The sequence below is a fragment of the Pogonomyrmex barbatus genome, unplaced genomic scaffold (genome assembly GCF_055798465.1).
Source record: "Pogonomyrmex barbatus isolate J1 unplaced genomic scaffold, ASM5579846v1 scaffold10, whole genome shotgun sequence".
Lineage (NCBI taxonomy): Eukaryota > Metazoa > Arthropoda > Insecta > Hymenoptera > Formicidae > Pogonomyrmex > Pogonomyrmex barbatus.
The window spans coordinates 3,495,117-3,522,158 of NW_028297099.1; the positions used below are offsets into that span (position 1 = coordinate 3,495,117).

At 41.1% G+C, this 27,042-nt stretch overlaps 1 protein-coding gene across 4 annotated transcripts; it reads right to left on the minus strand.

Moving 5' to 3' along the window:
- On the minus strand, positions 1-26,285 carry LOC105432018 (growth arrest-specific protein 2). 4 transcript variants are annotated; one of them, XM_089085517.1, is made up of 9 exons: positions 25,096-25,307; positions 15,273-15,666; positions 6,881-7,005; positions 6,454-6,595; positions 5,387-5,633; positions 4,180-4,444; positions 3,261-3,386; positions 2,895-2,981; positions 1-980 (listed from the first exon to the last, which is right to left on the minus strand). In XM_089085517.1, the coding sequence occupies exons 2-9, from the start codon at positions 15,487-15,489 to the stop codon at positions 909-911; spliced, it is 1,281 nt and encodes a 426-aa protein (XP_088941643.1). In that variant the 5' UTR covers positions 15,490-15,666; positions 25,096-25,307; the 3' UTR covers positions 1-908. The 4 variants fall into 4 exon arrangements, with proteins under 4 accessions (XP_088941643.1, XP_011644895.2, XP_011644897.2 ...); XM_011646593.2 differs by adding an exon at positions 20,277-20,488 and having other exon boundaries at positions 1-2,981; XM_011646595.3 differs by lacking the exon at positions 25,096-25,307 and adding an exon at positions 26,067-26,285 and having other exon boundaries at positions 1-2,981.
- Positions 26,286-27,042: the final 757 nt, after the last annotated feature.

Below are 27,042 nucleotides of genomic sequence, written 5' to 3' on the forward strand. Positions count from 1 at the left end.
TTTTACTGTCAGATATTTTATTGTTCAACAAAATATAACAACCGACATAATAGTTGCGAACTTAGTTGAATAGATAAAGATAATGTTGCTTACGATACAGTTTGCATATAGACGAAATCTTAAAATTTGTGAAAGCTTAGTGCTGTTATTATAAACAAGAACTAAACATATATATATATGCAATATGATACTATTACAATACTTTAATAGCTGAATAATTACAATGAAACAATATTAAAGTAGACAATAGTCTGTTTTAAAAAATGTTTATCTCTCGATTATACTGTTTTAATATTTTATTATAAACAATTTAAATAAATTTGTAACAGTTTAATATCACCAAAGCACAATTCTACTTTATGCGTCGCAATGTTAGCGCATATCGAAAGATTCGAATATCGATAACATAATTTATAATAAAAAGGCGCTTGACGAGTTACGTGTATAAACAACTTATTAGAAGTACATAGATTATACAGTTTACACAAAATCCGCGAATATTACACATCAACGCGGTATAAAGCAGGTACAATTAACTTAAATCAATTATCTGTCGATATGTCAGATGACGTATTATTTACAATTACATAATATGGCGAAAATTAGTTTAATTAGGCAGGCCGGTTTTTCTTTACATAAGAAGTAACACCCTTCGCAATTTATATCTGTGTAACGTAAAGCCCTGTATCCAGTAATAGCTTACTAAATTTAAGCTTATTTGTAATTGCGCAGTGCAAATCGCAATTTAACACTGATTCTACTATTTCGCAAAGGATACTCGAACGCAGGGAACTGATTAACTAATTTCGTAAAATTCGTAAAAGTTCTCAATTCGTGAAATACAATGATAATCCTCTGATGCAACTGACACGAGCGATAAACGGATCACGGATGATGGGTAATTAGCTTCAACGAGCTGACATTACTCGTCGCGTGTTTCTTTGCTTTGGTATTCCTTTGCACACTGTGCTCTTGCACTTCTGTAAGCGGAATAATCATATGATTTAATTATTTCGGCAATACGCCAATCCCATATTATCTTCCTTAGCATATCCTAAATATTTATATAAAAGTACAAAACATATAGATCTATTATATGAATGTATATATGTGTGCCAAATATTATCGTGAAACATTTTACACGTTAGGCAATACAAGTTTATTAGGTATTAATCGAATGCTAATGTGTATCTATAAATTTCAGGGTCGACTAAAATAAGAATCACTAGCTCGCAGAAAATTACAGTTCAAATAAAATTGCGAAAAATTGATAACGTATATTTTAAAGCTCTCTTAAATACATGCCATTCTTTAAACGATGTATGATTTTTATAAATATCGATGATATCGACTCTTATGCGAATATAGAAAAATTCACTTATTAAGTTTAATGTGGGTCACATTATACGTTGTAAGTGATTCCTAAATCAAATGTGTAGAAAGTAATACACAGAAAATTAAGCCGACCCTGTCGATTATTATAAGTGCCTGATCGCTGCAAAATATGGCAGTGCACTGTATGAATATATTGGTTTATAGGATATATAGCAATGACCAAAACGCACTTGAAATCCGAATAGAGTTGCATATTAAAAACTACGTTACAACATCGAGATAGTAAAAACGTAGCAATATTATTTGACTACGAAATTTAAGTGAATCCGTGATGAATATTATTTCAAAGAAGAAAATTGCATATTGAGTTGCGAAGAAATTTTCTTAAAAGGAAGAAAAAGATTAATCGATCTTTTTAAGGCATGACACGGACGATTTTCTACCTGAGAGTTTAATTGCACTTTTATTGCTTTTATTGCACATACAAACGCAGCACGTTTGAGCTTAAGTAAATATTTATTAAAAAATTCCTATTATTATTATTTATATTATTAATATAATGATTATCATGATGACACGAAAGTGTTCCGAAAATAAAGTTTGGTCATTGCGATCTTAACGCTACCGTTACCAAAGATGCAGCACACTTCCTAGAAGAAACTTCCGAGTAGATGCTGCAAATGTTAGTGCCTGAAGAGGTGATTCAAGATGAAAGCACGCAGTGAATTCGTTGACATGGCAATGCGTGAAAGTCCGAATAGTCAAAGTCTCTTGAATCACAGAGCTCTGACTATTCGTTCCTTCTCCGAAAAAATTGCGACGCGTCTGTGAGGATATTCTTCGACACTTGCATGCTCTTCAACCACCTGATATGGACGTAGTAAAAATCGCGATCCCTGTGCTTCTCAACACCGTGACCGACATGTTACAGTATACAATTCAGGATGTACTGTAGATACGAGAATGGAAGAGGTATCGTTACTAACCGGTGTATAGAGGCGGTGCGTACGGTGATTTCTCGCCGTGGAGAGAACTCACGTAAAATAGCATGTATGAGTATCGGAATGTGCATAAGTGACCGCAAGCTCTTAGGCGGTTTTTGCGGCGCCTTTCTTCCCTCAAAATCGTCAACTCACGTAGTTGGAACGTAGTTGGAAAGAAGGAATGTATATCGTGCGTGAAAAATCGTGCGATGATGCGAATTGCCGTCCTTACGGTAACTCGAGCCGCCACGCGTCATTTCATCGCATTTGTTTGACACATAGGCCGACGAGACGTCCGTAGACGTGCTCGAGAGACGCGATAGCGGTATGTCGGTGTGCCCCGAGATATATCAATTCGCACGTGCGCCAGGCGTGCGAGTAGCTTCACCCAAGGGACCCCACGTCGCGTGATCGCGTGGGCGCGTGATTAGGCACTACGTGCTCTTAGGCTAGCGACCGACGTGAGAGGCTCGGCTCCGACGGCGGGCTGCGATACTTGGCGCGAATGTGCAAGAAGCTGTCGTGCTTGGTGCCGCGAGGAGGAGGCGGCGTGCCCTCGCGGTTGAGGACCCTCACCTGACAGGGGTCGTGCCTCGCCAGAAAATGCTCCAGGGTGTCCCATCCGCCGCCCACTCTCACCATCATGTGTCTCCCTTTGAGAAGCTGCGAACACGTCAGCGACGCGATCATTAACGACTGGCATACTTGTAAAGTCACCGCGACACGTGGAGAATAAATGAAAAGAGGAAGAAAGATTTCTCAAAATCCGAGGGAAAGATTCGGAAGCTATTAAACGATGGCTTTACGATACACGAAAGATAACTCAAAATATTGAACAAGAAAACGACTTTGAAATTTTATAATAATATGTAAGATCGATTTTTAGTAACTTTAATTTTACGAACAAGATACAAATTACATGATGAAAGTAGATATACTTACTCTTATAAAAACATTACGTCCCGCGATGTGGTAGCGGCCTTCACCAACTTTGCGCACCTTCAGCTTGGAACACTTATTCGACGGACACTGGCAGAGTCTCTGGACGGCCTCGGTGGCTCTTCGCACCTGTGAACAGAGAGAAGCACGCGATGCTGAAGATGTAGACTGAGAGAGGCGTGTTCAAAATGAAAGGATACGGGGTATATTTAGACCGGTATTTTTTGCACACCGGGCCGCCCGCCTTCGTTGTTGTCGGACGGACGAAGAACGATCGACTATCACGCGAGATAAATCGCTTCGACGTGGCTGTCGCAGCGAGAAGCGAAGGACCGAAGATAGGCCGGTGCGTAACTTCCGCCGCAAGGCATGCAGGAATCCGACACGCGCGTGCAGATGCATGCGTGGAAAACGTGTCAGAGGAAACGCCGATTCCCATCGTCCTCTCCTTCTCGTATATCTTTTCCCTCTCGTATACGATAATGATTATAATGCAAACGCAACGTCCGTAATAACGCGTAGGACCAAGGTTCTCTCAACGACATGCGAAAGTACGACTAAAACGACGCGTGTGTAGAATCAGTGAAGCTACATTAACATTAATAAGGAGAGGATATAAATTATTCAATCTTCCGCATATGCATTTCTTCGAGCGACACGGAAGGAGGCAGTTTCTCGCATAGTATTATTTCAATTCCCGACTTACTGAAGCTTCGTCCCCAGGATGAAAAAGAGAGTTCTACGATAATTCGAATTTTTGTTGGAAATTATTAAACGCAACGAATTCCAATGAAATATTCCTGACAATCATATATCATTAATATAGAATATAGAGGACTTTTGTAAAAGTGCAGTAAGTTTGAAATTATCAGAAGACCTGATACCAAGATCGTATGTAAATGAGAGTGAGTTGTTCTGATACCTTGCGATCGAGTTCTGTTATCGGTCCGGTGTGCTCCGGCGGTTCAGCCGGCGACGGCGATGGCGAGCTTGATGGCGACGGCACTTCGTCAGGATCTTCGACACTACCACGGGACCAATCGTCCTCGGTAGTGTCGCTGGGAACTCCGTCACTACCAGTTGGTCCGTTGTCGCTAACGGACCTTCGCATTTCAGGTTCGTGCGTACCACCAGTCACCGGATCATCCAGCCATCGTGTGCCCGTCATTGCGACTTCGGAAGCCGAGCTAGAACGTACGATTGAATGAATCCTAATTTATGATGATACACGAAAAGAACAATTTTGCTGAAGGAAATTTTTAAAAATTTGTCCAGCTATAGTTGTGCAATAATTTTGTTGAATTTAAAAAACAACTGAGTAGTTCAAATTAATTGTTAGAATATAAAAAAATTTTGCGGTATTATTTTGCGTAAGTGTCCTACATAATAATCTAGACTTTGCTCAACAAAATTATTTTCAAAATTGTATCTGACAAAATGTCATTCTTCAGCAAAATTGTTCTTTCTGTGAATATGAATTTCTGTAAATATGAATTTCGCGAAACATCATACCGGAAGTCAATGATGAGAACTGAAATTCTTACATCTCATCATGATTTATCGAGTTGCTTCAATATAAAAGTAAATTTAAAACAATTCAATAGAACCACAATGTAGCAGCTATCACATAGCGCATTTAGCTTCGGCACACGCACCGTAAACTTTGCATATACTATAAAACTCAGCCACTCCTACAGAATTGCGCGACTCGAGGTCTCCTTCTCGGTAACACCACACAAAATTACCTATTCAGTCGACGATTGTTAACCCATTGGAGAAATCCGTCGTCGTAAACGAGCCGGAATAGCTGTATCTTCTGGGCGCTATTCCGAATGCGATGCGCGTAAGCGAAACAGAAATTATGCGAGGGAATAACTTATGCATACCGTAACGGTTAAGTTTCTGTTTCTTCTCGCAACATCATCGCTTGTCGACCGTTACATCGTGGGTAAACGTTAAAAAATATTATATTATAAATATTAAATTATATATTATATTTAATTATATTATAAATGTTATACCTAGGATTGCTCGAAGAATCGATGAGATTACGCACTTAGAGTAAACCGTAGTAGTTCTCAAGAAAACATTCTCGTTCTTTAAAGACTTAGAAATTGTGGCATATTTACCTGCTGTGTTTAATCTTCTCCGCCGGCGGTCTGGGTGTCGCGGTCGGCGACGGTGACTGAAACTGCCAAGAGACGAGGCTGCTATGGGATATACCACTATCCGACATACAATGAAGATCCCTTTCTTGTTCCGCCGCGATTTCCCTTTCGAGTTGCACGAGCCCAGGTGGCTCTAGAGAGTATCTGGCTGCCAATCGCGCGACTTCCAGTAAACACAAGACAACATTCCGCGGTTGGCCATGTAGGACTGTAAAGTGATAAACCGTATCATATATATTGTACATGTAAAAAGAAAAAAAAAACGTACTGTTTTACATCGATGGGGAGAACAGTTTTGCTGAAGGATTTAAAAATTTGGTCAGATACAGATCTCTGAAAATAATTTTGTTGAGCCATCAATTATTATAGGACACTTAATACTGTAAAATTTTTTTACATTCTACCAACCAATTTGAACGTCCTACACAATTATTTTGATGATTTAACAAAATTTTAGACAAACTTTTAGTAAGACTGTTTTTGTTATTGTATTGTTATTAGGATTCATTTATTATTTATACACCATTGTTTCTGATGTCCTCGACTTTGTTCAATCAATGCTGATTCCGCCGGTACAATAAGACGCTTAAGCTTTTCTCAAGGCAACCTCCCGCCATGGTAATTACATCATTACATCATTTATGTAATTGCATGCTCATTGTTTTCGACGGCAATTAAACCTGGTTAAGCGAGAAAGTCACGCCGATCTCCAAAGAGGTAGATTCGCTCCACTTTCCTCTCTCGAAGTTGCGCACGATCACTCTCGCTTCTCGATCGCTCCGGATTTACATACCTCGATTTATGCCGGATCGTAATTTATACGGCACACGTTCCTACACGCGTGTCCGCCACGAGATTGCGCGAGTCAATTACTGTGTTTCCGCTAATCGCCGCTCGTCAACTTAATCGGGTACGCGCTTAAATCTCGTCTCGTTGAAAGTCCGTCCGATATGAGCGAACGACGGACGACAACGCGTCCCGTCTCTGCTTAATTCGCATGCATTAAAATTAATTGCGTCAAGCTTTACCAAGATCGTCACTTTCGAAAAGAAGATTCTCGTGGACGCCCAGCCGCCGGCAAAATTGTATGAAGTTCTCCATGTTGTCGCGGGAGAAGAAGCTGCGACGCGCCGCGTTCTCCCAGCAACGTCCACGTATCACTGGTATCGTCTGCAACAACATTTCTTCATGTTTCTACACGAGCGAAATCTCAGAACTTTTAGTATTCTTAATCAAGTCAAAATGAAATTTCCAAAATACCAAAATTCGTTTGGTAATACATCACGTATTTTAATTATTAATAATAAATAATGATAAATTAATGATAATTAATAATAAATTTCATAATAATTAAATGCCATCGAATATAATAAGACAATTCAAATTATTATTCATACATCATGATAATGCAAAAAGATAAAATTGAGAGACAGAGTGATCGGTAAATACGCTTACTCCTTTCGCTCGTCCAGCCTCTATCGCAGATCTTGCCTTTTCCTGGATAACTCTTGCCAGCCGACACACAATCACTCCATTATCAAGTACATCGAAGAAATTGTCACCCGTTATATAATCCACATCTGAAATTTGAAGATTGCGAAATTAGTTCGCTCATTGTGTCAGCGATATAATGTGCACGCATGCATCCGTCGGCATTATAGCCGCAAGTATCTTTCAATTCATTCAAGTGGCTTGATTAAGTGGTATACGTTATAACAAAAAGAATAGCCATCTACGTTTATTCAATCTCTATCTCAAGCTGTAAATTATTATGTATAAACTTATCCACCCTTTCGATCAGCGTAATTACGATCTATATAATTCCTCTCAATGTTCCGCTCAAGTGATCATTTATTGTACACTTAACGAAAATAGCGAGTAAATTCGCGATGGAATTTATTTATAAAAAAGCTCGGACGATATCGGCAATTGAAAATCAGTATGCAGCCTTATTTTGCGAAAGCAACTATTCGATACGATCGATCGACAGCGTGATTGTAGTAATCGCGCGTAAGTGTACCAGACGCAACGGTGATTCGCCCATGTATCGAATGTCGATCAGCGAGCCGGTTTGGTCGGTCGAAGAAGCCTGTTTGAAGAAACAAATTTACTCCGGGAGTGATCGCGCGGTAAATCATTTATCAGTAGCGCCCAAGATGCTCAAGGACGACGCGTTTTAATGGCGATCGCAGGATCGGCGACTGGAAAGACAATGAGATCGGTTTTCAGGTCGAGCGGCTGATTCATCGTCCCGCAAGATTCTGATCTGGCTTCTCGTCACGTCTCATGATTTTCAGAAGAAAAGGACGGTAACTTTGAAAGCCGCACGTCAAGAATCGTCGATCCGTATGACATGGCGGGTCAAGCGGGCGACAGTCGGGTCGCAATACTCTCACGATAGGTCGGCTCATGCGTGACTATAAAATCGCTTTAGTTTCGTTCGCTGCTCGTAGATACGAGCGCACAGATCAAGGACACACGTCCCACTTTTCCGGATAATAAAACTTTCCAATATCGATTCCGACGATAGGAGACCTAGCGCAAGATTTCCTGATAAATATTTAATGAACTCTGACTTTCTCTGAAAACGACCGACTGATTTTTTTTTTAATCTCCCGTTTGTCTTTAGATTAGGCAAATCGTCTAAAGATACCCTCTGCAAAGAAGCCCTCCCGTTTCCATTCTCTTTGACTCAACTTCAACGCGTTAATCCGAGTTTCTTCTCGTTGTTAGCTACTATTAATTATCGTCTGTATTAATTATATCTCTCTCTTACGCAGCCATCATTTTCTAATACAAATTCTAACAAAGATCCTTATTTGTCTTGACAAATTATCTAATCTTCTCCGTAAAAAGGACGCTTCCATTTCCATTCTCTTCATTCAGCTTAACACGCGCGTTAATCATGTACATTAAGATCGAGTCTATGCTCGCCATTAGCTGTTATCTATTACCAACCGCACATTATTTATTGCCGTCTCTTTTTCGTATTCATTATCCCTTAGCAGTTTATGCGCGAATACAGCCATACGGTAGATGATAGAGTGAGCGCATCTGCGCGCCGGTTTGCGCTCACCGCCGTTATCTATTACCGCCTCCTGTTTCGATCCGTTAGATCTCCCGTTTTAGGATACGGACGAACGTGGTGGTAGCATACCATGATCGTTATCGTTATTACATTTATCGCACCGAGATACCGGATGATAGATGCCGGAGCAAGTGAATTTCACCGGATACATAAGCACGACTTTTTCTCTCTCTCTCTCTCTTTCTCTCTCTCTCTCTCTCTCTCTCTCTCTCTCTCTCTCTCTCGGAAAACTCCTTCGCGATTTTCACTTCTCGTTTCGTACGTTACACGTACCTGATTTATTTTTAGTATTCGTCGAAGTTATCGAAGTGGAGCGTGTCGGTTCTATATCTAAATTAGAGAAACGCACAAATTTTATAGCTAAAGAAATTCATGAAGAAATATGATTGCGATATCAAGAACATGATATTCCTAAATTGCAATAACATCTTTGATATCAAAGAAGTTGATATCAAAAATATTATTGATCTTATTTATATATTAGAAAAATACAAAGTATAAAATGTGAAATATAAAAATCCGTGCCCGACTTAAAGATACTTGAAACTCGAGTGTCAATATCTTCGGTATACGTCGTTTCTCTCCCGCGGCGGAGCGACCGATCGATGAGAGGATCTAAGGAAAACTCGCGACATGATCCCAGACACTTCTATATAGATATAGAGCGGACACGATGGGAAATAGGAACTAGGTTGGGCCCTGGCGTAGAGATAGTGCCTCGTAGATACGGATGATAATGAGAACCCGCAAGCGCGGACTCGTGACTCGACCCGGTAACAACAATGGGGTTGGCACCATGACAAAAAAAACGGGGTTTTAAACGGCAGGGTCCGTGTGTGCAACGCGAAGTCTATCACGTCCCCGAGTACCAGTCATATGTATCAGAAACATACGTCATAGTCAACCAGAAATGATGTGTGCAGATCCTTTCCTTCCCCAAAAAAATGAATTAAAAAATATTCGTTTTGTGAATAAAATAAAAAAATTTATTTTGCAATTTTATATTTTTATATCTCAAGAATCTAAACTCGACGAATAATTAAATTTATTATATACGAGTAATTATTTATTATTAAAAATAATTGATACTTGCATGCAAAGTATTTATCGTTTCGTTATAATCTGGATATTATCGTGTCATTTTTATTTTAAGGGCAAACAAACTTAGACGGATTAATTTGCTGACTGAACGGAAAATGACTTTTATTAGTTGCAAATGGTGAGCTGGCTGGACTCGAGCTTGAGCACGTGCACGGACGCGCGAAGAATCCCCGTCGTGCGGGAAACTCGGTCACCCGGAACTATGTAAGGCGACCATGTTCCCCGTCACCGAGTCAGATACATGTTCACGGCACTATGTCGTTCTCTTTGACGCGACTTTAGAACACCATCGTCCAAGGCATCGCCCCAACGAATCTAAGAAAATCTCGCGCGAGTCCGCATATGGAATCGAGGAAACATCGCGGCGAATTGCTCGCGATATCTCGTTGTCAAATGAGCTTCCTTTAAGATATCTAAATGTGGAAGCTATGGTCAAACGTCTTCGACAATATCTCGAATGCGAGAATATTCGAGAATATATCGCGCGGAATTCCTCGTTTATTTGCATCACCAGATAGCACCATTCCGTGTGCAATAGTTAATAGATCGTAATGTTTTCCGTGAGATAGTTTCGTTGATATCCGGTATTGTACAGTGTCTAATGAACGTTATGTTTTATATGACGGAAAGGAGAGAGAGATAATCTCCGTCTTACACGTTATGTCATCCAGTATTTACATTTCCCATTGTTGCTTATGCCACTCACGTGCAGCGAGGATATAGAATCTGAGCTGAGAACCGAAGGTTCAAGATTGTATAAGTTAAGCGTTCAACATGAACCCGAGTCGGAAGTTGAAACGTGAGAACCGAAAGTTGGAAGCGATTAAAATCTATGAACATACGTTTCATTCAGACGTGAAGTTGTTTTTAATCGTCAAAATTCTACAGGCACGATACACGCCCGGCGATTTGTGTTTTTCTTGTATATTTTAAGCTGCACGACCTTAATTCTCGCTGACCGCGATTTTCCGGTGCAACGATATTCGTTTTACGATGAAGGGTACATGGCACTGATCGGCACGGTTATCGATCATCGGATGCCGAGTGAGTGAGATATGTTGTATCTCCGAGTCGAATAAAGATATATACGATCCTCCGCGGGTTCGAGCCGCGCATAAATTTCGCGACGGGTTTACAGCCGACAACGTGACGCGACGAAAGGAAGGACTTCCTCCGGCTTTTATTGGTACTGACGTCCGCCCTTCATCCTCCCGAGCGATTGCTTAACAGCTCGGAGCTCCGTACCGCACGCCGTGACCCGTATTTTCGCGAAATCCTTGATCGGTACTGTTCCATTTTAATGCCGGACTGGTTTCTAAAGGGCGATATCTCCTTTCCAGCTGCTCTCGATCGAGCTGCACACGAGAGTTGCGCGAACGTCTCGATTATTGTCTCGTTAGCGTATCGGCTCCTTATCGGTTCGTTCGTGTCGTCAGAGCCCTGGCATTTTTCAGCTGTTTGCCACGCAGTTACGGGCGGCGGCGAGGCAAAAGCGGCACCACGATCACGATTTGCTCGGAAGCACGCCTTCTATAAGCGGCGCGTATCGTAGCCCGCAACCCGGATCCCACGATAAATCCACGATCGAGTCCGCGAGTCCGTGAACGCCGCGATCGCTTCAGCGGCGCCTATATCGGCGGAAATAATCGGCGACGATAAATTAGCGCGGCGATTCAGAGGTTTCGCTTTCTGATTTACGGCTGATCGGGCCGTCCGCAGCGCGTGCCAAGGCGATATCCCCGTCGATCGGCTTAGGCGGCCGTGTCGCACGAGAGTGCGACGGTGTCCCGCAGATGCGCAAGCGTGTTAGGAAGGCGTACGCCCATTATGCGTAATGCGGCTTTGGGTGCCCCGTGATGAAGGGAGAAGAGAAGAAGTGGCATGAAGGAAGAGGGGTGCCCGGCCGACTTCCGGTTGAGTCACAGAGGCTTTGCAACTGCAGGAGGCGCAGGGCGCGCGTGGGTAACGAAAGGCCGCCGCGTTATTTTTTTCACGTCGTCGATGATGCTTTGGCAATCTCTGAATATCAATGAGAAGTTCCTCTCTGTATCTTCATTTTGTATAAGCCTCTTAGGAGAAACTCATCGTGTGACGTAGCCGCCTAAATAAGTCATAAGAGGCTAAATCATATCTTTTTTTATTATAATTCTATTCATATAAAATGTTTACAAGAATATAAATATGAATAATGCACAGACAAATTCATATCATTAATTTTAATTAATTCGCTTTTAACTTTTAACACTTTATAAATAGGTATTGACACGAATTTCTTTAAAAAGATCTTCACGTTCCTATTGCAAAATCCTAATCTTCTTTAGATGGTATTTTACGAACAAATTGTGCGAGTGAATTCTTCTCAAACAAACTCGGATGAGCAACCATCATTTACGACACGCTAAGAACGGCCGAGCGAATTTCAGCCTTTCTCATCATCTGTGGAAATCCATTAAATGCTTTTTTATTTGGTCATTAGTGCCTCATTAGTAGTGTCTTTTTCAACATCGCGCTTAGAATATTTTATTTTATTGAATGTGATAAATCTTTTAATGGAAAAAGTGCTTCAATTTTTTTTTGTGATATTCAAAGAAGCAAAAAGATTTAGATCCTTTCACTGATTTTCAGTTATTTAATTCGCACGCTTAAAACCCAAATAATCGATAATGTCGCGGTTCGTCCATATAAATTCATAAATTCATGCTCTAGTAAAGAGAAAGTCCAAGTTTAACTTCCAAATTACACACCAGTCAAAGAAGAGGAAAACAATTTGTAAAATTGCAGCGCACACATTACGTGCATACGATATGTGCGAAGGAAAGGTTTTCTCCATATCCCTTCGGGAACGAAACACGTGTCTTGTATGCTTTAAACACCATTAACATTCACGTCCCGGAACACGAACGAACGAATAAAAGAAACATTTTCATTATCATCCATTCACAAAATCCCTCCCTCCCTCCCCCAATTATCTCGAAAATTGCATTTACGTCAACTTTCGCGAATAATTTTAATTAACGATACGAAATCATTGTATCTTGAAACGTTATTATTCGGCAATTAATTTACTACCTCCGACTATTCTGACAGCCTATCGATATATTTTAAGCGACATAATTTAAGCGAGTCGCGTAAATCATACCTCGGTGCGTGTCGCCTTAGCCTTTTGCGACTAAATATATGTACGAGCTCGCGACGTTCGTTTACGTATCGCTCGTTTTTCTCGACTTACTCTCGTGTCGCAATCTCTCAGGGTGGTCCACATCCACAGAGAGGCGGGACTCTTCGAGGTCGCGCGAGACCACACTCGTTTTCGCACATTCCGCTCATCAAACTGCGTCCGAGCGTATTTTATGGACGCACTTTCCTTGGTCATCGATACGTACGCGTTTAATCGTGTACACGAACGCGCAGCAATAACGTGCAATCAAAGGTGAAAGTACGGCAAAGCGACAATCGCAAGTGAGTCGAATTTACGTGGAAAGGAAACCATCCAACGAATGTTGCCATCATTAGAGAGATCCCTCGCTCGGAATACGATCCAATTACGGGGGGGATGAATATTGTCCGTAGCGTAATAATCTCGGAGATGATCTTGGCAGGAGAGGCACGGTAAATTCTCAAGATAAATCGCTAAAAGTGCAAGGTCAGAGCTGAGAGTCGATGGATAGCGCAGTGAAAAGTCCCGCGTCGCGAATGTTTGGTTACGTGAAATGCCTGTGCAGCCTCTGAATTGCTACTTTCTGCGACGCTCGGCACACCGTGGCAATTCTATTTTACGCATCAACTCGTATTCGTACCGTATTAGGAAACCAGCAGTTCAGAAAGGCGGTCACACACGCGCGTCTAGAATTAGATAGCCATCGGTCGATTTCCAGTTCCTCGTAGGAAAAGAATCACGGACCACTGCTCTTTTCGTCATTTCACCTTTCTTTCCTCTTGCATTAAAGATTAAACAGGAATTTCTAAAAACACTCTTTAATAGTCTTGGGCTATAGCAATTTTTCAGAAAATATAATAACATACTCTATTCTACTTTCCGAGAATTTACGAAGTATTAAGACAACATATCACATGTTATACTATCGAAGATTAATTTCAATTGCACAGTTGATAAAATTAAACGATACCGGTAATGTTGTAATAAATACCGGTCTTACAACTCAATAAAATCAATACGTTTTAGAAAATTGAAAGGCCAACTGCCGATTAATAAGTTCGTTGATTAGGTAGAATCGGGAGAAAAGTTTTATGGCATTAACCTCGTGCACTCGTTTCAGGAATGCAGTTTGTGCAGTCTTTACGTGTAATCTAATAAGTTGCGAAAACTTTCACCTACTTCTTAAATTTAGTAGCGATACCGATCTTTGTGTGGCACATTTCACATCCGTATTCCAGTGGAGAACAACGAAACCAGGCTGGCAATTGCTTATTGATCTTTTTATAGTTATTTTTGAGGTCGTCCTAACTATCTCTTTATGTTCTCGTGACGCGCAGTCCGTTTTACGTAGTCACTCTTTCTACTTGCCAAATGGGCTTGTAAAGTAACAGAATCTTTTTTTTTTATAAAACGATCTTTTTTTTTTATAAAACGATGTACGGATATCGTTTTTTGCTACGTTCAAGCGAGCTTTGCAAAATTTTGTGCACATGGCGTGAGCGCGCTTTTTGCATGGTCGTTCGACCAAAACGTAACCGAATATAAGACGAGATATTACGAATATCCTTTCCCACGTAGCGCCAGATGTTAGCTTTTGTGTGGCTCTTACGCACAGAAGCTGCGTAAGGCTTGCACGCGCACGCCACATCTCGTGGCACGACACGCCGATTCTTTTTAAGGTGACTTCACATCGGACGAAGAATGGAATGCGAAAAAAAATGTGGTCGCGAACATGACGCGAATGTCGAATCGTTACGCGATATTACGCCACGTTGATTTCTTTTTGCGCCTTACATGGAACTCACGATCGAGTCAGCAAAAGTCACAGGATTAAAATTCTAACGGTTTTCGACTTAATTACATATTTTTCTTAATTTGATGTTCGAAAGTATTAGGGAGTTAAATAAATGTATGAAATTTGAGGGCGTGTAAAAGAATAATAGACTGAATACTTTAAAAAGTTAATCATAATCATTTCTAGCACGATTTCGAAAGAGTGTTTTCAAAAAGACTCGACGTTAATAAACGTCCAAAACCGCTCTTATCACAGTCTCTCACGGTGAGCTCTTGACAAACTTTATATGAAAGTGATATTGTGACGATAACACGCGATGTACTGTGACAGCGGTGCTCGCGTGTCGCGGCATCGAGACGACAAAAATTACGAGCACGGAACTATTAATTTGGTAAAAGCAATTTGGGGGGGGGGCGGGAGAGAGAGAGAGAGATTTAATTTCGCGTTCTGTCGAGAAATTCGATGCGAAATACTCAGCTCTGACTCATCCCGACTTCGGTCTGCGAATTCGCGCGGGCTATAAATCCACACGCCATCGATTTTTCTTATAAATTAGCGAGAGTAATATCTAACGGCGGTTGAAATTCCGCACGAAACGGCATTCCGTGCCGACCTTGACGATGAATCCGTTCGTCGAGTTTTTTTTTGCCGATACTCGGATGTCGCGAAAATATGCTCCATCTCTTCTAATGAATGATATACTCACTTATCGTCTTGTTGATCCAGTCGGCCAAGTCCTCCTGAAGTGGAATCAGCTGACGGCTCTGCGCCGAATGCAGCCGCTCGTGGTAGAATTCAAACTCTTCTTCTTCCGGCGAGGGTCGCGGCACGTCGGCGCGATTGAAGACGGAAACCGAGGATGGTCCCCAGCTACTCCGATAACGGGTATGCTGGGAGGACGGGAATCGGTTGGCGTACGACATTTTGAGGCTGCTCCTGCGGACGGCGTTTCCGGCGCTGCACGCCGGATTTTCTCTCGGCGCTTCTCTCCTCACTCTCCTTGGGTCCTCCTCCAGGACCCACTTCACTTTCTTCGACAGTTCCCAGGCTATTCAAGAGCGATGTCGTGCAGAGACGTACGCCTCGCGATCAAGTGCCGTCTGAAAAGCAGAGGGAGATTACCGTTATCGCGAGAGACGGAGTCGCTTTCGAAAATTGGATGCGCACCGAGAAAGCCAAACGAAAGCGAGAACGCGAGATAAGACGGCAATGCGAATCTCTTCTTAGAAAATAGGAGAAGAATAAGACACTCGAGATATGGATAAACATGAGTGCGCACTTATGCGCGCGGAGAATCCTTTACGATTTCTCTGAGAAGCCATAACTAAACGACGAACTTTCTTTCCCGTTGAATAAGGGCTCTCCCTTAAGTGTCTTATTCGTTGTTATCTTTAAGGCAATAAATTCAAGGCTCAAGATGAGAATACCTTGAAAAATAACGCTTTACATGTGACTGAAGTTCAAAAAACAGTATTGAAAGACACTAGGATTTAGTTAAAAATTCTTGTAGTTAAAAATCAGTTTTTTCAAGAAGATACAAGAAATGTATCTATGTATACGAACAATTACTTATTGGTAATATACATATATATTTATGTACATGCTTGCTATTATTATCGCGTGCTTCGATTCTATGGGGGAGCTATAATGGAATTCAAGAAGTCAAGTAATTAAGGAACAAAGAAGTTTCAAGAGCGTGTACCGAGCACGAACCGTCTATTAGCTCACAAAAGCGATCAAGTGACTATCGCATCTTGAATTCTATAAAATATTAATATACAGTATCTTTTAAACGGGGTTAGCATTTTCTGCTTCCAAAGAAGCACCACCATCAGGACGAGAAACGATCAACACTCACGCACCAATAATTAATTAGGTGCTTCTACATCTTCTCGCAGCAAAAAGAAACATTTCTTTCGCTACGATACGGTAATGCCTCCAATTACGCGTTCGCACGGCTGTGCAGCACTTCACGATGAAATTAATATTATATAAGTGACGTATGTTAAAATCAACATCCACATTCAACGCTTTTCCGAAGGGCGAAAAACAGAGAGAACTAAATAATTATTAATCTATCAATGTCGGAATGCAATGACGTAAGAATTACACATCGGCGGCATCTTTGGAACTGAGAAAACAAATCACCGCCCAACGTGATGTTCACGGACAAAACCTACGATCGTCCTTCGATGTCGATATATCGATATCTTCGCGCGCAGCTGTCTCCACTTACCGTAACGTAATACATTACCGCGTCGACACGTACGCGCGTTTCTCAAATTCGTGAGTTATTCAGAACAACTCATTCGAGGAGAGATGACTTTCTTATCGAAACCTCTAGCGAGACGAATGACGGCGAGCGACAAGCTCGCGAAACCGGTGAAACTCGTCGTTCGATCGGCGGATGAAATTGTCGCTGCGCCTGATGCTCGCGGTTAGCATATTGTACACGTGGGCGCGAAATATCTTCTCACATACATCACGGTAGACGTCCGTATAAATCACACGATCTCACTGCGATCAATCCTTCGTTTCCGCGATTAATAGCGTTTTCATTATAATCATGTCAGATAAGACGAATGTCAACGTCAACTTCAAGATCGCCGTTTTAATTAATTTCCAACCTAGTTGTCTATCCATATAAAACAGGAATAATTATATTTTCCGAGATCGCTACGGTGATTGATTGTTATGTATATTTATTACATATATCGATCTTTACTCGTTTTTTCGAAAAATAATAATTTTTTATATTCTACATAACAGCGAAAGTATATAATCGAGGAGAAAAGCGAAGCTTTCGATGAATTCTATTGACGTCGATCGACATGAATGAAAATGTTGTAAATCACGCAGAAAGCGCACGTGATATTTCTCAAGTAATCTAGTAGTAATCGCGTATAATTATGTCCGCTTTCGAAAAAAGAATCCGAATGAATCTTTACGAATCCGCTTAGCATGATCTCGGCCTAAAGTCTTCATTAGCGCCTCTCGAAGACCTCGATTCCGTTGTAACAATCGGTTTGATGTAATCGCGCAGAAATAAAAATTAAAGACTAGAAAACATTGTTTAAGATTCCTCTGTACAAACGTACATTGTGAAGTTGCTCGGAGAAGAAAGATCGCGTGTAGCGGTATGCGTTACGAGACGCTGAGCATTTCGAATTCCTTCAGTCGAACGCTGTTTGTAAGCGCCAAACGCAATGTACACATAGTTATCCTTGACTAAAGATTCGGATATCCATATAAGGAATAAGCCCGTTGCCAGATTTGGACGAGTTTCTCTTCCTGAAGCGTGCCTTGTGGCGTGCGATATACACTAATTTCAAGTTGCAAGGCTTTTTATCGAACGATATAAACGTTTCCATCTCGGACCCCATCGAACACTCTCAAAGACGTCATTCATGAAGACCATATTGTGTAACTGCTGACTAAACAGCTCTACGAATGACTTATGAATCGGCTTCTAAAAAATCGACGAGATGTTAATACACGACTTGTCAATATGAAATCCGAAAAAAAATATATTCTACTTCCTTATTTTTTATAATAAATATGACAAGTAGATAAATATGGGCAAGTCATGAATTGAACGTTAAAAATAATCGATTGGCTTGTAAGATTCTTCTTCGATCGCTCGAAGAATAAAAATAAAGATTGATCGCAAGAATCATTAGTCAAACTTTTATTTTTCGCCGGATAACGTAACGTCCGCCTACAGGATGACATAACTTCATCACTTATATATTTTCAATCTCCGCATTAATTTGTAGACGATTGTACTGCTCTATCAACATCCAGCAGCTAGATATAATTACATTGCAGGCATAACGCTATTTCACGCCTACATTCAAAAATCATCATGCCAATCTCCGTGAGCAGCCATTTACTGCTTCTCGTTTAAACAAAATTGAGCACGAATAATAATGTTTCGCAAAGTTTACTCCGATAAGGAACGTACTGTTCATTTAAAATACGATACGATCGACGAAATGATTTTAATTGACGTACATTACGAATAATTTTGCGAAGCGTAATAATTCATTAACATATTCCCGTATTGTAGTATTTCAAAATTTCGCTGGTTATATACATGCCAGATCTTTTATCTAAGCTCTCTACATAAGTTACATAAAAAACATTAGCTAATCAACTTCAATAATTATTTTTACATTCTTGAAGAATCACTAGACATTAGTTGTTCAATCGTTACGCAATGAATCAAAAAAACAAAAAAAAAAAAAGAGAATAAAAAAGAGATTGAAGAATCGCCCTAGATTAAGTTGCAAGAGGAAAGAGGTTGATCGAATGATAAACCCGACACAGTTCATTACCCATCGGGAAAAAAAATCCAAGTGTATTATGCACCAAAGTCCGTGTCCGAAGTCAACGACCGTCCAACAATCAAGCCTAATCGCAGGATGAGCGGCGAATTGGATCGCCATTAGAGATCTCAACGCGCGGATATAAACCGCGTGTGCATAAACCGCGCGGGATTAAACCACGGCAGCGAAAACCGGGCGTCCATCATCGCGCGTCCGTCTGGCTCGTAGTCGCGAGCGCGTGGGCGTGCTGCTCATTATGAGGAGACACGTGTAACACACTGACGTCGCGTGACAATTGCACGATGACGGTCCTCGAGATCTTGCGAACAATCTGGCAGACCGCACGTACGATGGGTCCGGTGGCGAGCGGTTATCCATTGCGGTAACGCTTGCTACGCGTTGCGAACATTAATCGTACATCTGTACACCGGCGTTCGTCCGCGTTAGATGATAGATCTTCATTAAATCTCGCCAAATGTCTCGTCCGCAAATGTTAGATTAGCGATTTGTCTCGTCTCCGAGTGTCCGTTAGATAGAGAAGTCATTTGTGATCTACGGTTTCCTTAATTGATATCAAGAATTTTTTATTATATTGAGAAATGATTTTTTCTTTATGCATACATTATTATATTTAATCACGTTTTAAGTAGATTGTGAGGAAGTGATTTTGACAGACAGCTGCGAAATTTACACGGAAAGAGAAAGATTTGCTGGGTCAACTCTCCGACGTGTTTCTCTAGTCGTTTTACTTTTTACGTACGTGGCTCAACGCTGCGTGTAGGTGGTCGTTCCGCGAGAACGTACCGCCATAAAATGTTCCTTAAAAGGAGCCGATAAAGTCGCGGTCACCCGCATCACAAAGAGAAAAAGCGGTATCATCGTGTCGGTCAAGTTGCAAAAGTTCAGCACAACTACATACATAGCGCTGTACGTGTTTTATGCGAAAATTATGTCGCGCCGTTTACGTATATTCCTTCCTCTCTGACTAAAGAAGTTAAAATAGGTGTGAGCAAATAGCGTATCAAATATTACATGCCATAAACAAGTTTTTGGTATGATATATTCGTTACGGTGTTATATAGCAAAGAATGTACGATCCTTGTCGAAATATATAATCTTTCAGTATAATTTACAGTTTTTCGTTACATTATACATCGATTTTATATTATTGTTATACTGATACAAAAGACTTATCTCATATTTGTCAAATAAAACTGAAAGTTCGGTAATGTTAAAGCAAAATTATCGCCACATATTTCAATATGCCTTTTTTTCAAAATATTTCAATTTTTTAAGTACAATTATTTAGCACAAAGCTTGATGGAAAAATGACAGACTTTGTTCACCGGTTTAATAAAATCAACATTAAAAATTTCACTTACACTGTCAATGATTTTTGTCAATTATTTCCATTGACATGAACGTTGAACCTAATGTGTTCAATGTGTCTTACAGGATGCTCGAAAAGCATCAAGATTACTCATTGGCTCCCCTAATTGTTGTTTTTCTTGTCAGATAGAAAGTGTAGCTTTATACGGAACTGCTTGGATTGGCTCTAATTAGGAATTCTTCGTCGTTGCGAAGGTAGACATTTCTGAAATTATCGTAACAAACATTATTGAATGCGGAAAACGATCGAGCAATATTTTTATCACTTTTTCTTTGTACTTTCGAATAACGATTATTTACACTTTTAAGAATACTTGTAGCTACATAGAACTTATTTTATCAGACTGAAGACTAACTGTCCTTATAGTTATGACATTAGTCATTAACACTTATCTTATCACGAATTTTAAAAAACTGACTTTTCAGAAAAATGTCTAAGTAGATGTCTAAAGTAGATAAGCTTCTTAGCTTCTGCCTATAGCAAATATTTGGCTTCGTTAGTTGGATTAGAAATATTTTATCGATTGCATCAAGCGATAGTTGTTCCTGATAGAACAACTATTCGAAAATCATTATCGTGCTCGAGGAAACTTTTCGTTTCGACAGCAATCGGGGAAGAGATGAAAAGAATGTGTAAAAATACAGTCGGCAGTACGAGCTAATTAAAGCGCAGAAACAGAGCGTGCCCGCCCAATTACCGTTCTCAAAGAGCACACATCTATACCCACTGGTTTGTCCAACGCACTAAAAACAACTGTCGCGAGTTGAGTTTCATCCGTCTGTCCTACAAAGTCAATTAGAGAATGCCTGGACATGGCAGATTTCCCTGTGCGGGGGACGATGTGCGGGGGAAAGTTAAGATGGGGAGTAAGCCCGGCGTGCTCGAGACGGGAAAGACAAGGGAGCTGATCGATAAGAGAGTAGAATTCATATGCGTACAACCGTAACGCTAACTTTCACGGCCTTTAATCATAATTGCGCCCGTATATATCCTCACGTACGTGGCACTTAACGGATGATGAATGTGTCATCGTGCCGTTGCAGAGAGCGAATTTTATGTTTTCTGAAGAAAGATTAATGAAACGTCTACATCTTCTCTTGCATGCACTTCTCATGCGCGTCTGACGCGGCGAAACGAATGTTCATACGTATTAAATAGATTTGTCGATTTTCAATTAAGACGTATCGCCAAGAGCTCAAATGCATACATCCCGCCTGTAATGAAATATATTCAACGATCAAAATGTCTACGCGAGCATCCGATACGTTTTTTCACGAAAAACGCCGGGTAAACTGGAGAGATCGATATTTACCTCGCGACTTACTTATTTATATTTGATATGTGCAGGCCGGGCAAATTAAATGTCATCGAGCGAGGCGGCGACAGGCTTTTTACGCTCCGATTATTGCGCTAACAAAGCGCGGCTGTTTTGCGCTCTTGCGAATCGCCGCGGGTGCGAACGGGAAGTTAACTCTCGGGAGAAGGCGGGTATTTTTAGAGGCGGAGGTGCTCGGTGATCCCTCTCGGCGCGTTCCGAGAGCGGCAGTCCACGTAGATTAAAAGAAACGATTCCCGAGGCGCGGTAATGCGCCGTTAGCGGTAATAAGATTGAGGTAATAAGTGATCGTTTTGGAGCGTGACCATCGCACGTAGGAGTGTTTGTACATACGTACGTCGCAATGCATGACGTTCCACAGAAGGAAAACGAAGCGAGACACAGGAGGAGAGGAGGCAGGCGAGCCGGGCAGGCAGGGCGGGCAGCGAGATGCACCGGGCGTTTTCGCGCCGGTCCGCGCGGCGGGAAACGAAATTTCGACGTCGGCGCGAAAGTCCGCGAAATTAACATAAACCGCCGTCGCGAGAAGCGAGACGAGATGCTGTGCACTTCCGATGAGAGAAAGGCACGGAGAGGAATGCCGAGAGGTGCTCTTGTTTACGCACGTCGCGTCACGCGCGCGAAACGAGATAGCGCGACGAAAATCTTTCCGCGACTTATCGCCACGTCGCCCGTTCCTCGTTGTGATTATTCGATGGATATCCGATTGACGATAACGCTCTGCATTCATTAATCTCGACGTGACTCCGATGACTAACAGACTCCATAAATTCGCCCTCGCCTCCGTCGAATGAAGAGCCTATATTCAATCGAAGGAAAGATATGAAGAACACTTATATACTATTGGCGTATCGTAAGCGTCCCTAATGCCGAAGTCGTAAAAGCTAATTCGAAGCACCGCACAGTTAAAATAATTCGCTCCGCGAGCACATTTCTAACACACGTGCACGCATGGAAATTCTGTTGCGGGAAAAATAGATTATACGTTTTATTGTAAGAGTGAAACGCGTCTCTCTCTTTTTTTTTTTTTTTTTAAATTAGGTCACAACAAACCATAGCGATACGATGCGCAAAGTTAATAAAACTGTCGATGCGCATAATTGTCCACGTAGTACACGTACACAGACACATGTCTTCCGGAAGGCGATTTAAAATTATACACGCGAATGAATCGTACCGCGCGTCTGGCACGACATTCGCGCCTTCGGCATCACCGCCGTCATGTTGATATCATCGAGCTTCGCACTTCGTAATATTATTACCAGCTGCTACGGGAGATAATGACCGTGCTTAATGCGTTTTAACGGATTCGCGGGAACGAGCGACTCGCAAATAGAGAAAACGCGGCCCGAACGAGTTCCCTCCTCGCTCATAAAAAGCATTTTCCATGTGCTTGAGCTTCAGATGCGCAAGCAACAATGCTCCGTGTAATAAACATCAGTCACATATGTTTTTAATTCTAAGATTAATCATCTAAATTTTTTATCAGCGAGCTTTCTAATTTATTCTTAAATTTATTGTCCAACTCAATGGCGTTAATCGCCAAACGTTTGTTATTAGTCAAGCGTTAATCGTTAGATATCCGATTTCTCAGGAGCGTCGTAAATTTAAGAGCAAGCTTAATGTGGCGAGAGGTCGACGAAGAAGAGTCGCAACGTGCGTACATATGAGGTACAATAGCAGATATACTCTCGGTTATAATGCTCGGATAATGAGCTTCGTAGAGGCAGGCCGTTGCCCGACGCCTTAGAAATTCTTTAATGACTTCATGTCGCAGTGCGCACACACCGAGATATGTCATTTAAGCTTCGTTCTGCGAGAGAGCCCGCCAGTCATTCGTCAAAGTGTCGTGAGAAAGAGAGAGAACCGTACAGAGAAGACGATCGGTAGAAAGAGATCATTCGCTGTGAAACTTCCATCGTAATATCACGGTGGATCAATTAATGAAGATTTTAAGAGTATAAAATACCTACAAATTACGCACTCTTCCTGAATTATGATAATTATTTCCGAAAGAATGAGAGTTGTTTTAATAACGAGACATCCAGAGCTGTAGTGAATTATTTATCGTTTTAAAAGTCTACAAGGATTTAATAAATTAAGCCTGAAGATTAAGATATGGAAAGAAGAGATAGAAAAGCTTGGTTTCCAATTATAATTTTAAATCACTTTTAACAGAAATGTAATCCTAACTTGAAATGTAAGTACCTCACCGAGGTATTTAATATTGAAAACCAAGAAATTGGGGTAAACTATTACGATCTTTTTGATTCTGATTGACGGAAGGAGAAAAGAAACTTATAATCTATGATCCAATCTATGGTCCAATCTATGGTATTCTGAAATCTATGGTTTTTTTCAACTACATCTCTCGAATAGCATCTTAATACACATGTCACAGAACATTATTTCCACTTCTATTCTTGGAATGATAAACTGACTGCCGTGAATAATGATCGTCATATTCGAAGTAATTAGCTCTCTGAAGGCGAATAAATAAGCGTGTAACAATACACACATCCGTTAAAAGTTAATGAAGCATATCGACCCTCGCTTTCTCAAACACTTGATAAGGTCGTGAGCAAACAGTTTGCAGCTCTCGCTTGAGTGACTTTTCAAAATAAAAAAACATACGACGAAAGATATTTACAAAATATATATTGCACTCTCCCTCTCTTTATGTCTTATAACACTTATTATACAAATCAAAGAACACATCAAATATATTTTTTTTCTTGACGCATATCACATTGCAATTTATATCTGTCATTTTTATAGTTTATTTAAATCTATATATTAGTAACAAAATCAACTTTTGCTATTATTAATTATTCTCGCATAATGAATTAATTTTTCCACAAATTCGATTATCAATGCATATATAAATAGAATATCTAAAAGCAACAAATTTAGATTAATTAATCCGCGTATTCAATTGATAATAAGTATAGTATTCTGTTTACATAACAACAGAAATATTGTCGGCAATCATTTCAGAATTAACCTTAGGATGTCTCTCGATGATACAGAGTAATACACGAAGTCCACGTGCAATAATACACAAAATATATAAGCACTCAATATCCAACGACACGAAGATTTTCAGATTATCTTTCCTGATATTCACTGACTTTTTATATCAATAATCAATAATTTATGATAACGAATATTTGATCAAATTATCGAATTTCTAAATTTAAATATTACAGTTTCAAAATCAGAGTTCTATAATATATTTTAAGAATAATAATATCACTGAATATTGTTAAAAAAATACGCGTTCTTTTATACATTTCTGTACACGATGAGCTATTCAATTAATTGCTTCTCTAAACGTGTTATATTATTGATGACAACTCTCTTTTATCACGATTAAATATAAATTCCGCGCGCACTTGTCAAATGTCAATAAAAAGGTCTTTGTCGCAAATAACACTACCAGGTTTCGCGATCGCAAGATTAGCTGGCTACTTACCTGAAAAACGTTCGTGAGGGACATCGCTCGTCGTGATCGCTCGTCGTGCAAAATTTCTCAAATTTCCGCGAGTTTACCCGAAACTCCAATTTTTTGTGTTTCCTTGTTTTTCCTTCACTCCTCATTTAATAATCGAGCACCTTGCGCTACGACCAGCGACGATCCGTGCACGTCGATCATCCGATCACGACTGCAGCCCTTCGATGCCGGCGCTCCAGAAGAGCGAGCCCGCGAAGAAAAGAGGGAGATATCATCGGCAGATCTGTGCCCCCCCTCCACGTCGCGCTCACGACCGACAGACCGCTATTGTACGCACTGCGCTCGCACGAAAACGCACAGGATAGCAACGAGCCGGGACATCACTCGGGATATCTATTCTTTACAGAAAGATCGGCCCCCGGAGCCCGTATTTGTAATACTGTGTCCGCACATGTTGCGAAAATATGCGAAATATGTCGATATATAAGTTCTCTTATATTGCCTCGTCATCCTAATTTCGTCACTTGCGATTATTGAATTGTATATTTGCTTTACAAACAGAGATCTGACAGAAAATCTGATTCGGGTTAAAGGAACCTAAAAAAAAATTAGATTTACACTTTCGGTGTCGCTCCATGCTTTTGAAATGATTAGGAAAATCTAGTTCTGCGAGGAGCGAGATGCGGGAAGTATTAAATCATGATTAGGCTGGAGATGCAATAATCTTCGCTATCTTAAGACGCGTTCAATGTTATAACGATGTCATATATCTTTTTTAAACCTTCATAATATTAATAAATAATAGCTATAATAATTAAACTTATTAGCGTAGCTACTATTAGCTTTGCTACGGAATGGAGAATAAAAGCAACGCACAATGACAAAATTAACATAACGCAGAATCAATTTTCGATTTGTCGCAGCGCTCTCGCGAAATCGTCTTTCGACATCGAGCTGCGCCAAGAAAGATGTAAAGCGTTCCAATTACTCACGCTACAACGGATCCTCTTCAGAGGGTGAGCCTTTGGCCCTTGGATAACGACGCGTCGAGCGTGTCAATCGTCATCACCGTGCGATCCGAGCCTACCAATTCACCCTCGGCCGTGTGTCTCACCTTCCTCCCGTGCCCTCGCACTTTCGCCGACAGACAACCACGTGCCGTCGCCGTTCCGGCGAACGTGGATACCCGGTTCGAGCGAAGCGCATCGGAGCACTGCGTGTCGCAGCGCAGAGCGCAGACGCACCCGGTGCGTGCGTTCCCCACCGTGCCCCATTCATCCCCGTGCATTCACGGCGAGGAACGACGCCCCGGCGACCGAGCCGCGAGGGGCGAGAGAGAGAGAGATTCCTCCCGGCATGAACAACCCCCTTAATCAATACTCGGCGTCCTCCGCGCCGACTACAAATACTCTCTCGCGATCCTCCCTGGACCGCGCACGAGAGTTTCGGCACGTCGCATAAAATGGGGATACGTATTCGCGTAACACGGGAGAAAAAAGAATCGGCGCGAGGGGCGACGATGTGTGTTTTTTGTATGCGCCGAGTCGAGAGGATCGAAATAAATGGATGGCCTGGATGCCTTTTGGTCCTTTATGTAACGGTTAAACCGTCTCGCGCGAGAAAGCGTCGACCGTTCTATTTTCAAATGGGTCGATTCAATGGAATTATTCAGGGGAAACCAACTATGTAAAATGTCGTTTCTCTTCTTTGCCTTAAATAAATATAAAAAAGTAAAAGTATTGTAATATTACACTGAATGAGAAAAATTTGTATGTATTATGTATAAAAAGCAATCTAGAAAAATACTCTAGAAGGAAAATATATTCTATTAAAAAACGATTCTCTTTTCCAATTAAAAAGAAATTGGTGAAAGGGATTCCGTTCCGAAGCGGCCCGACCCTTTTCTATTACGAGGGTAGGCCGCCGGCGAAAGAAAAATGTTCACGCAGAAAGCGTCGATTTCCCGAG

Bases quoted from the DNA above. Each gene is read 5' to 3' on its own strand.
- LOC105432018 (XM_011646595.3), bottom strand. From the start codon at position 15,489: ATGTCGTACGCCAACCGATTCCCGTCCTCCCAGCATACCCGTTATCGG. The intron at 7,006-15,272 runs GTGAGTATATCA...TTCAAATTTCAG, and splicing joins CTGGATCAACAAGACGATAA to ATGTGGATTATATAACGGGT. The intron at 3,387-4,179 runs GTATCAGAACAA...CTCTGTTCACAG, and splicing joins TAACAGAACTCGATCGCAAG to GTGCGAAGAGCCACCGAGGC.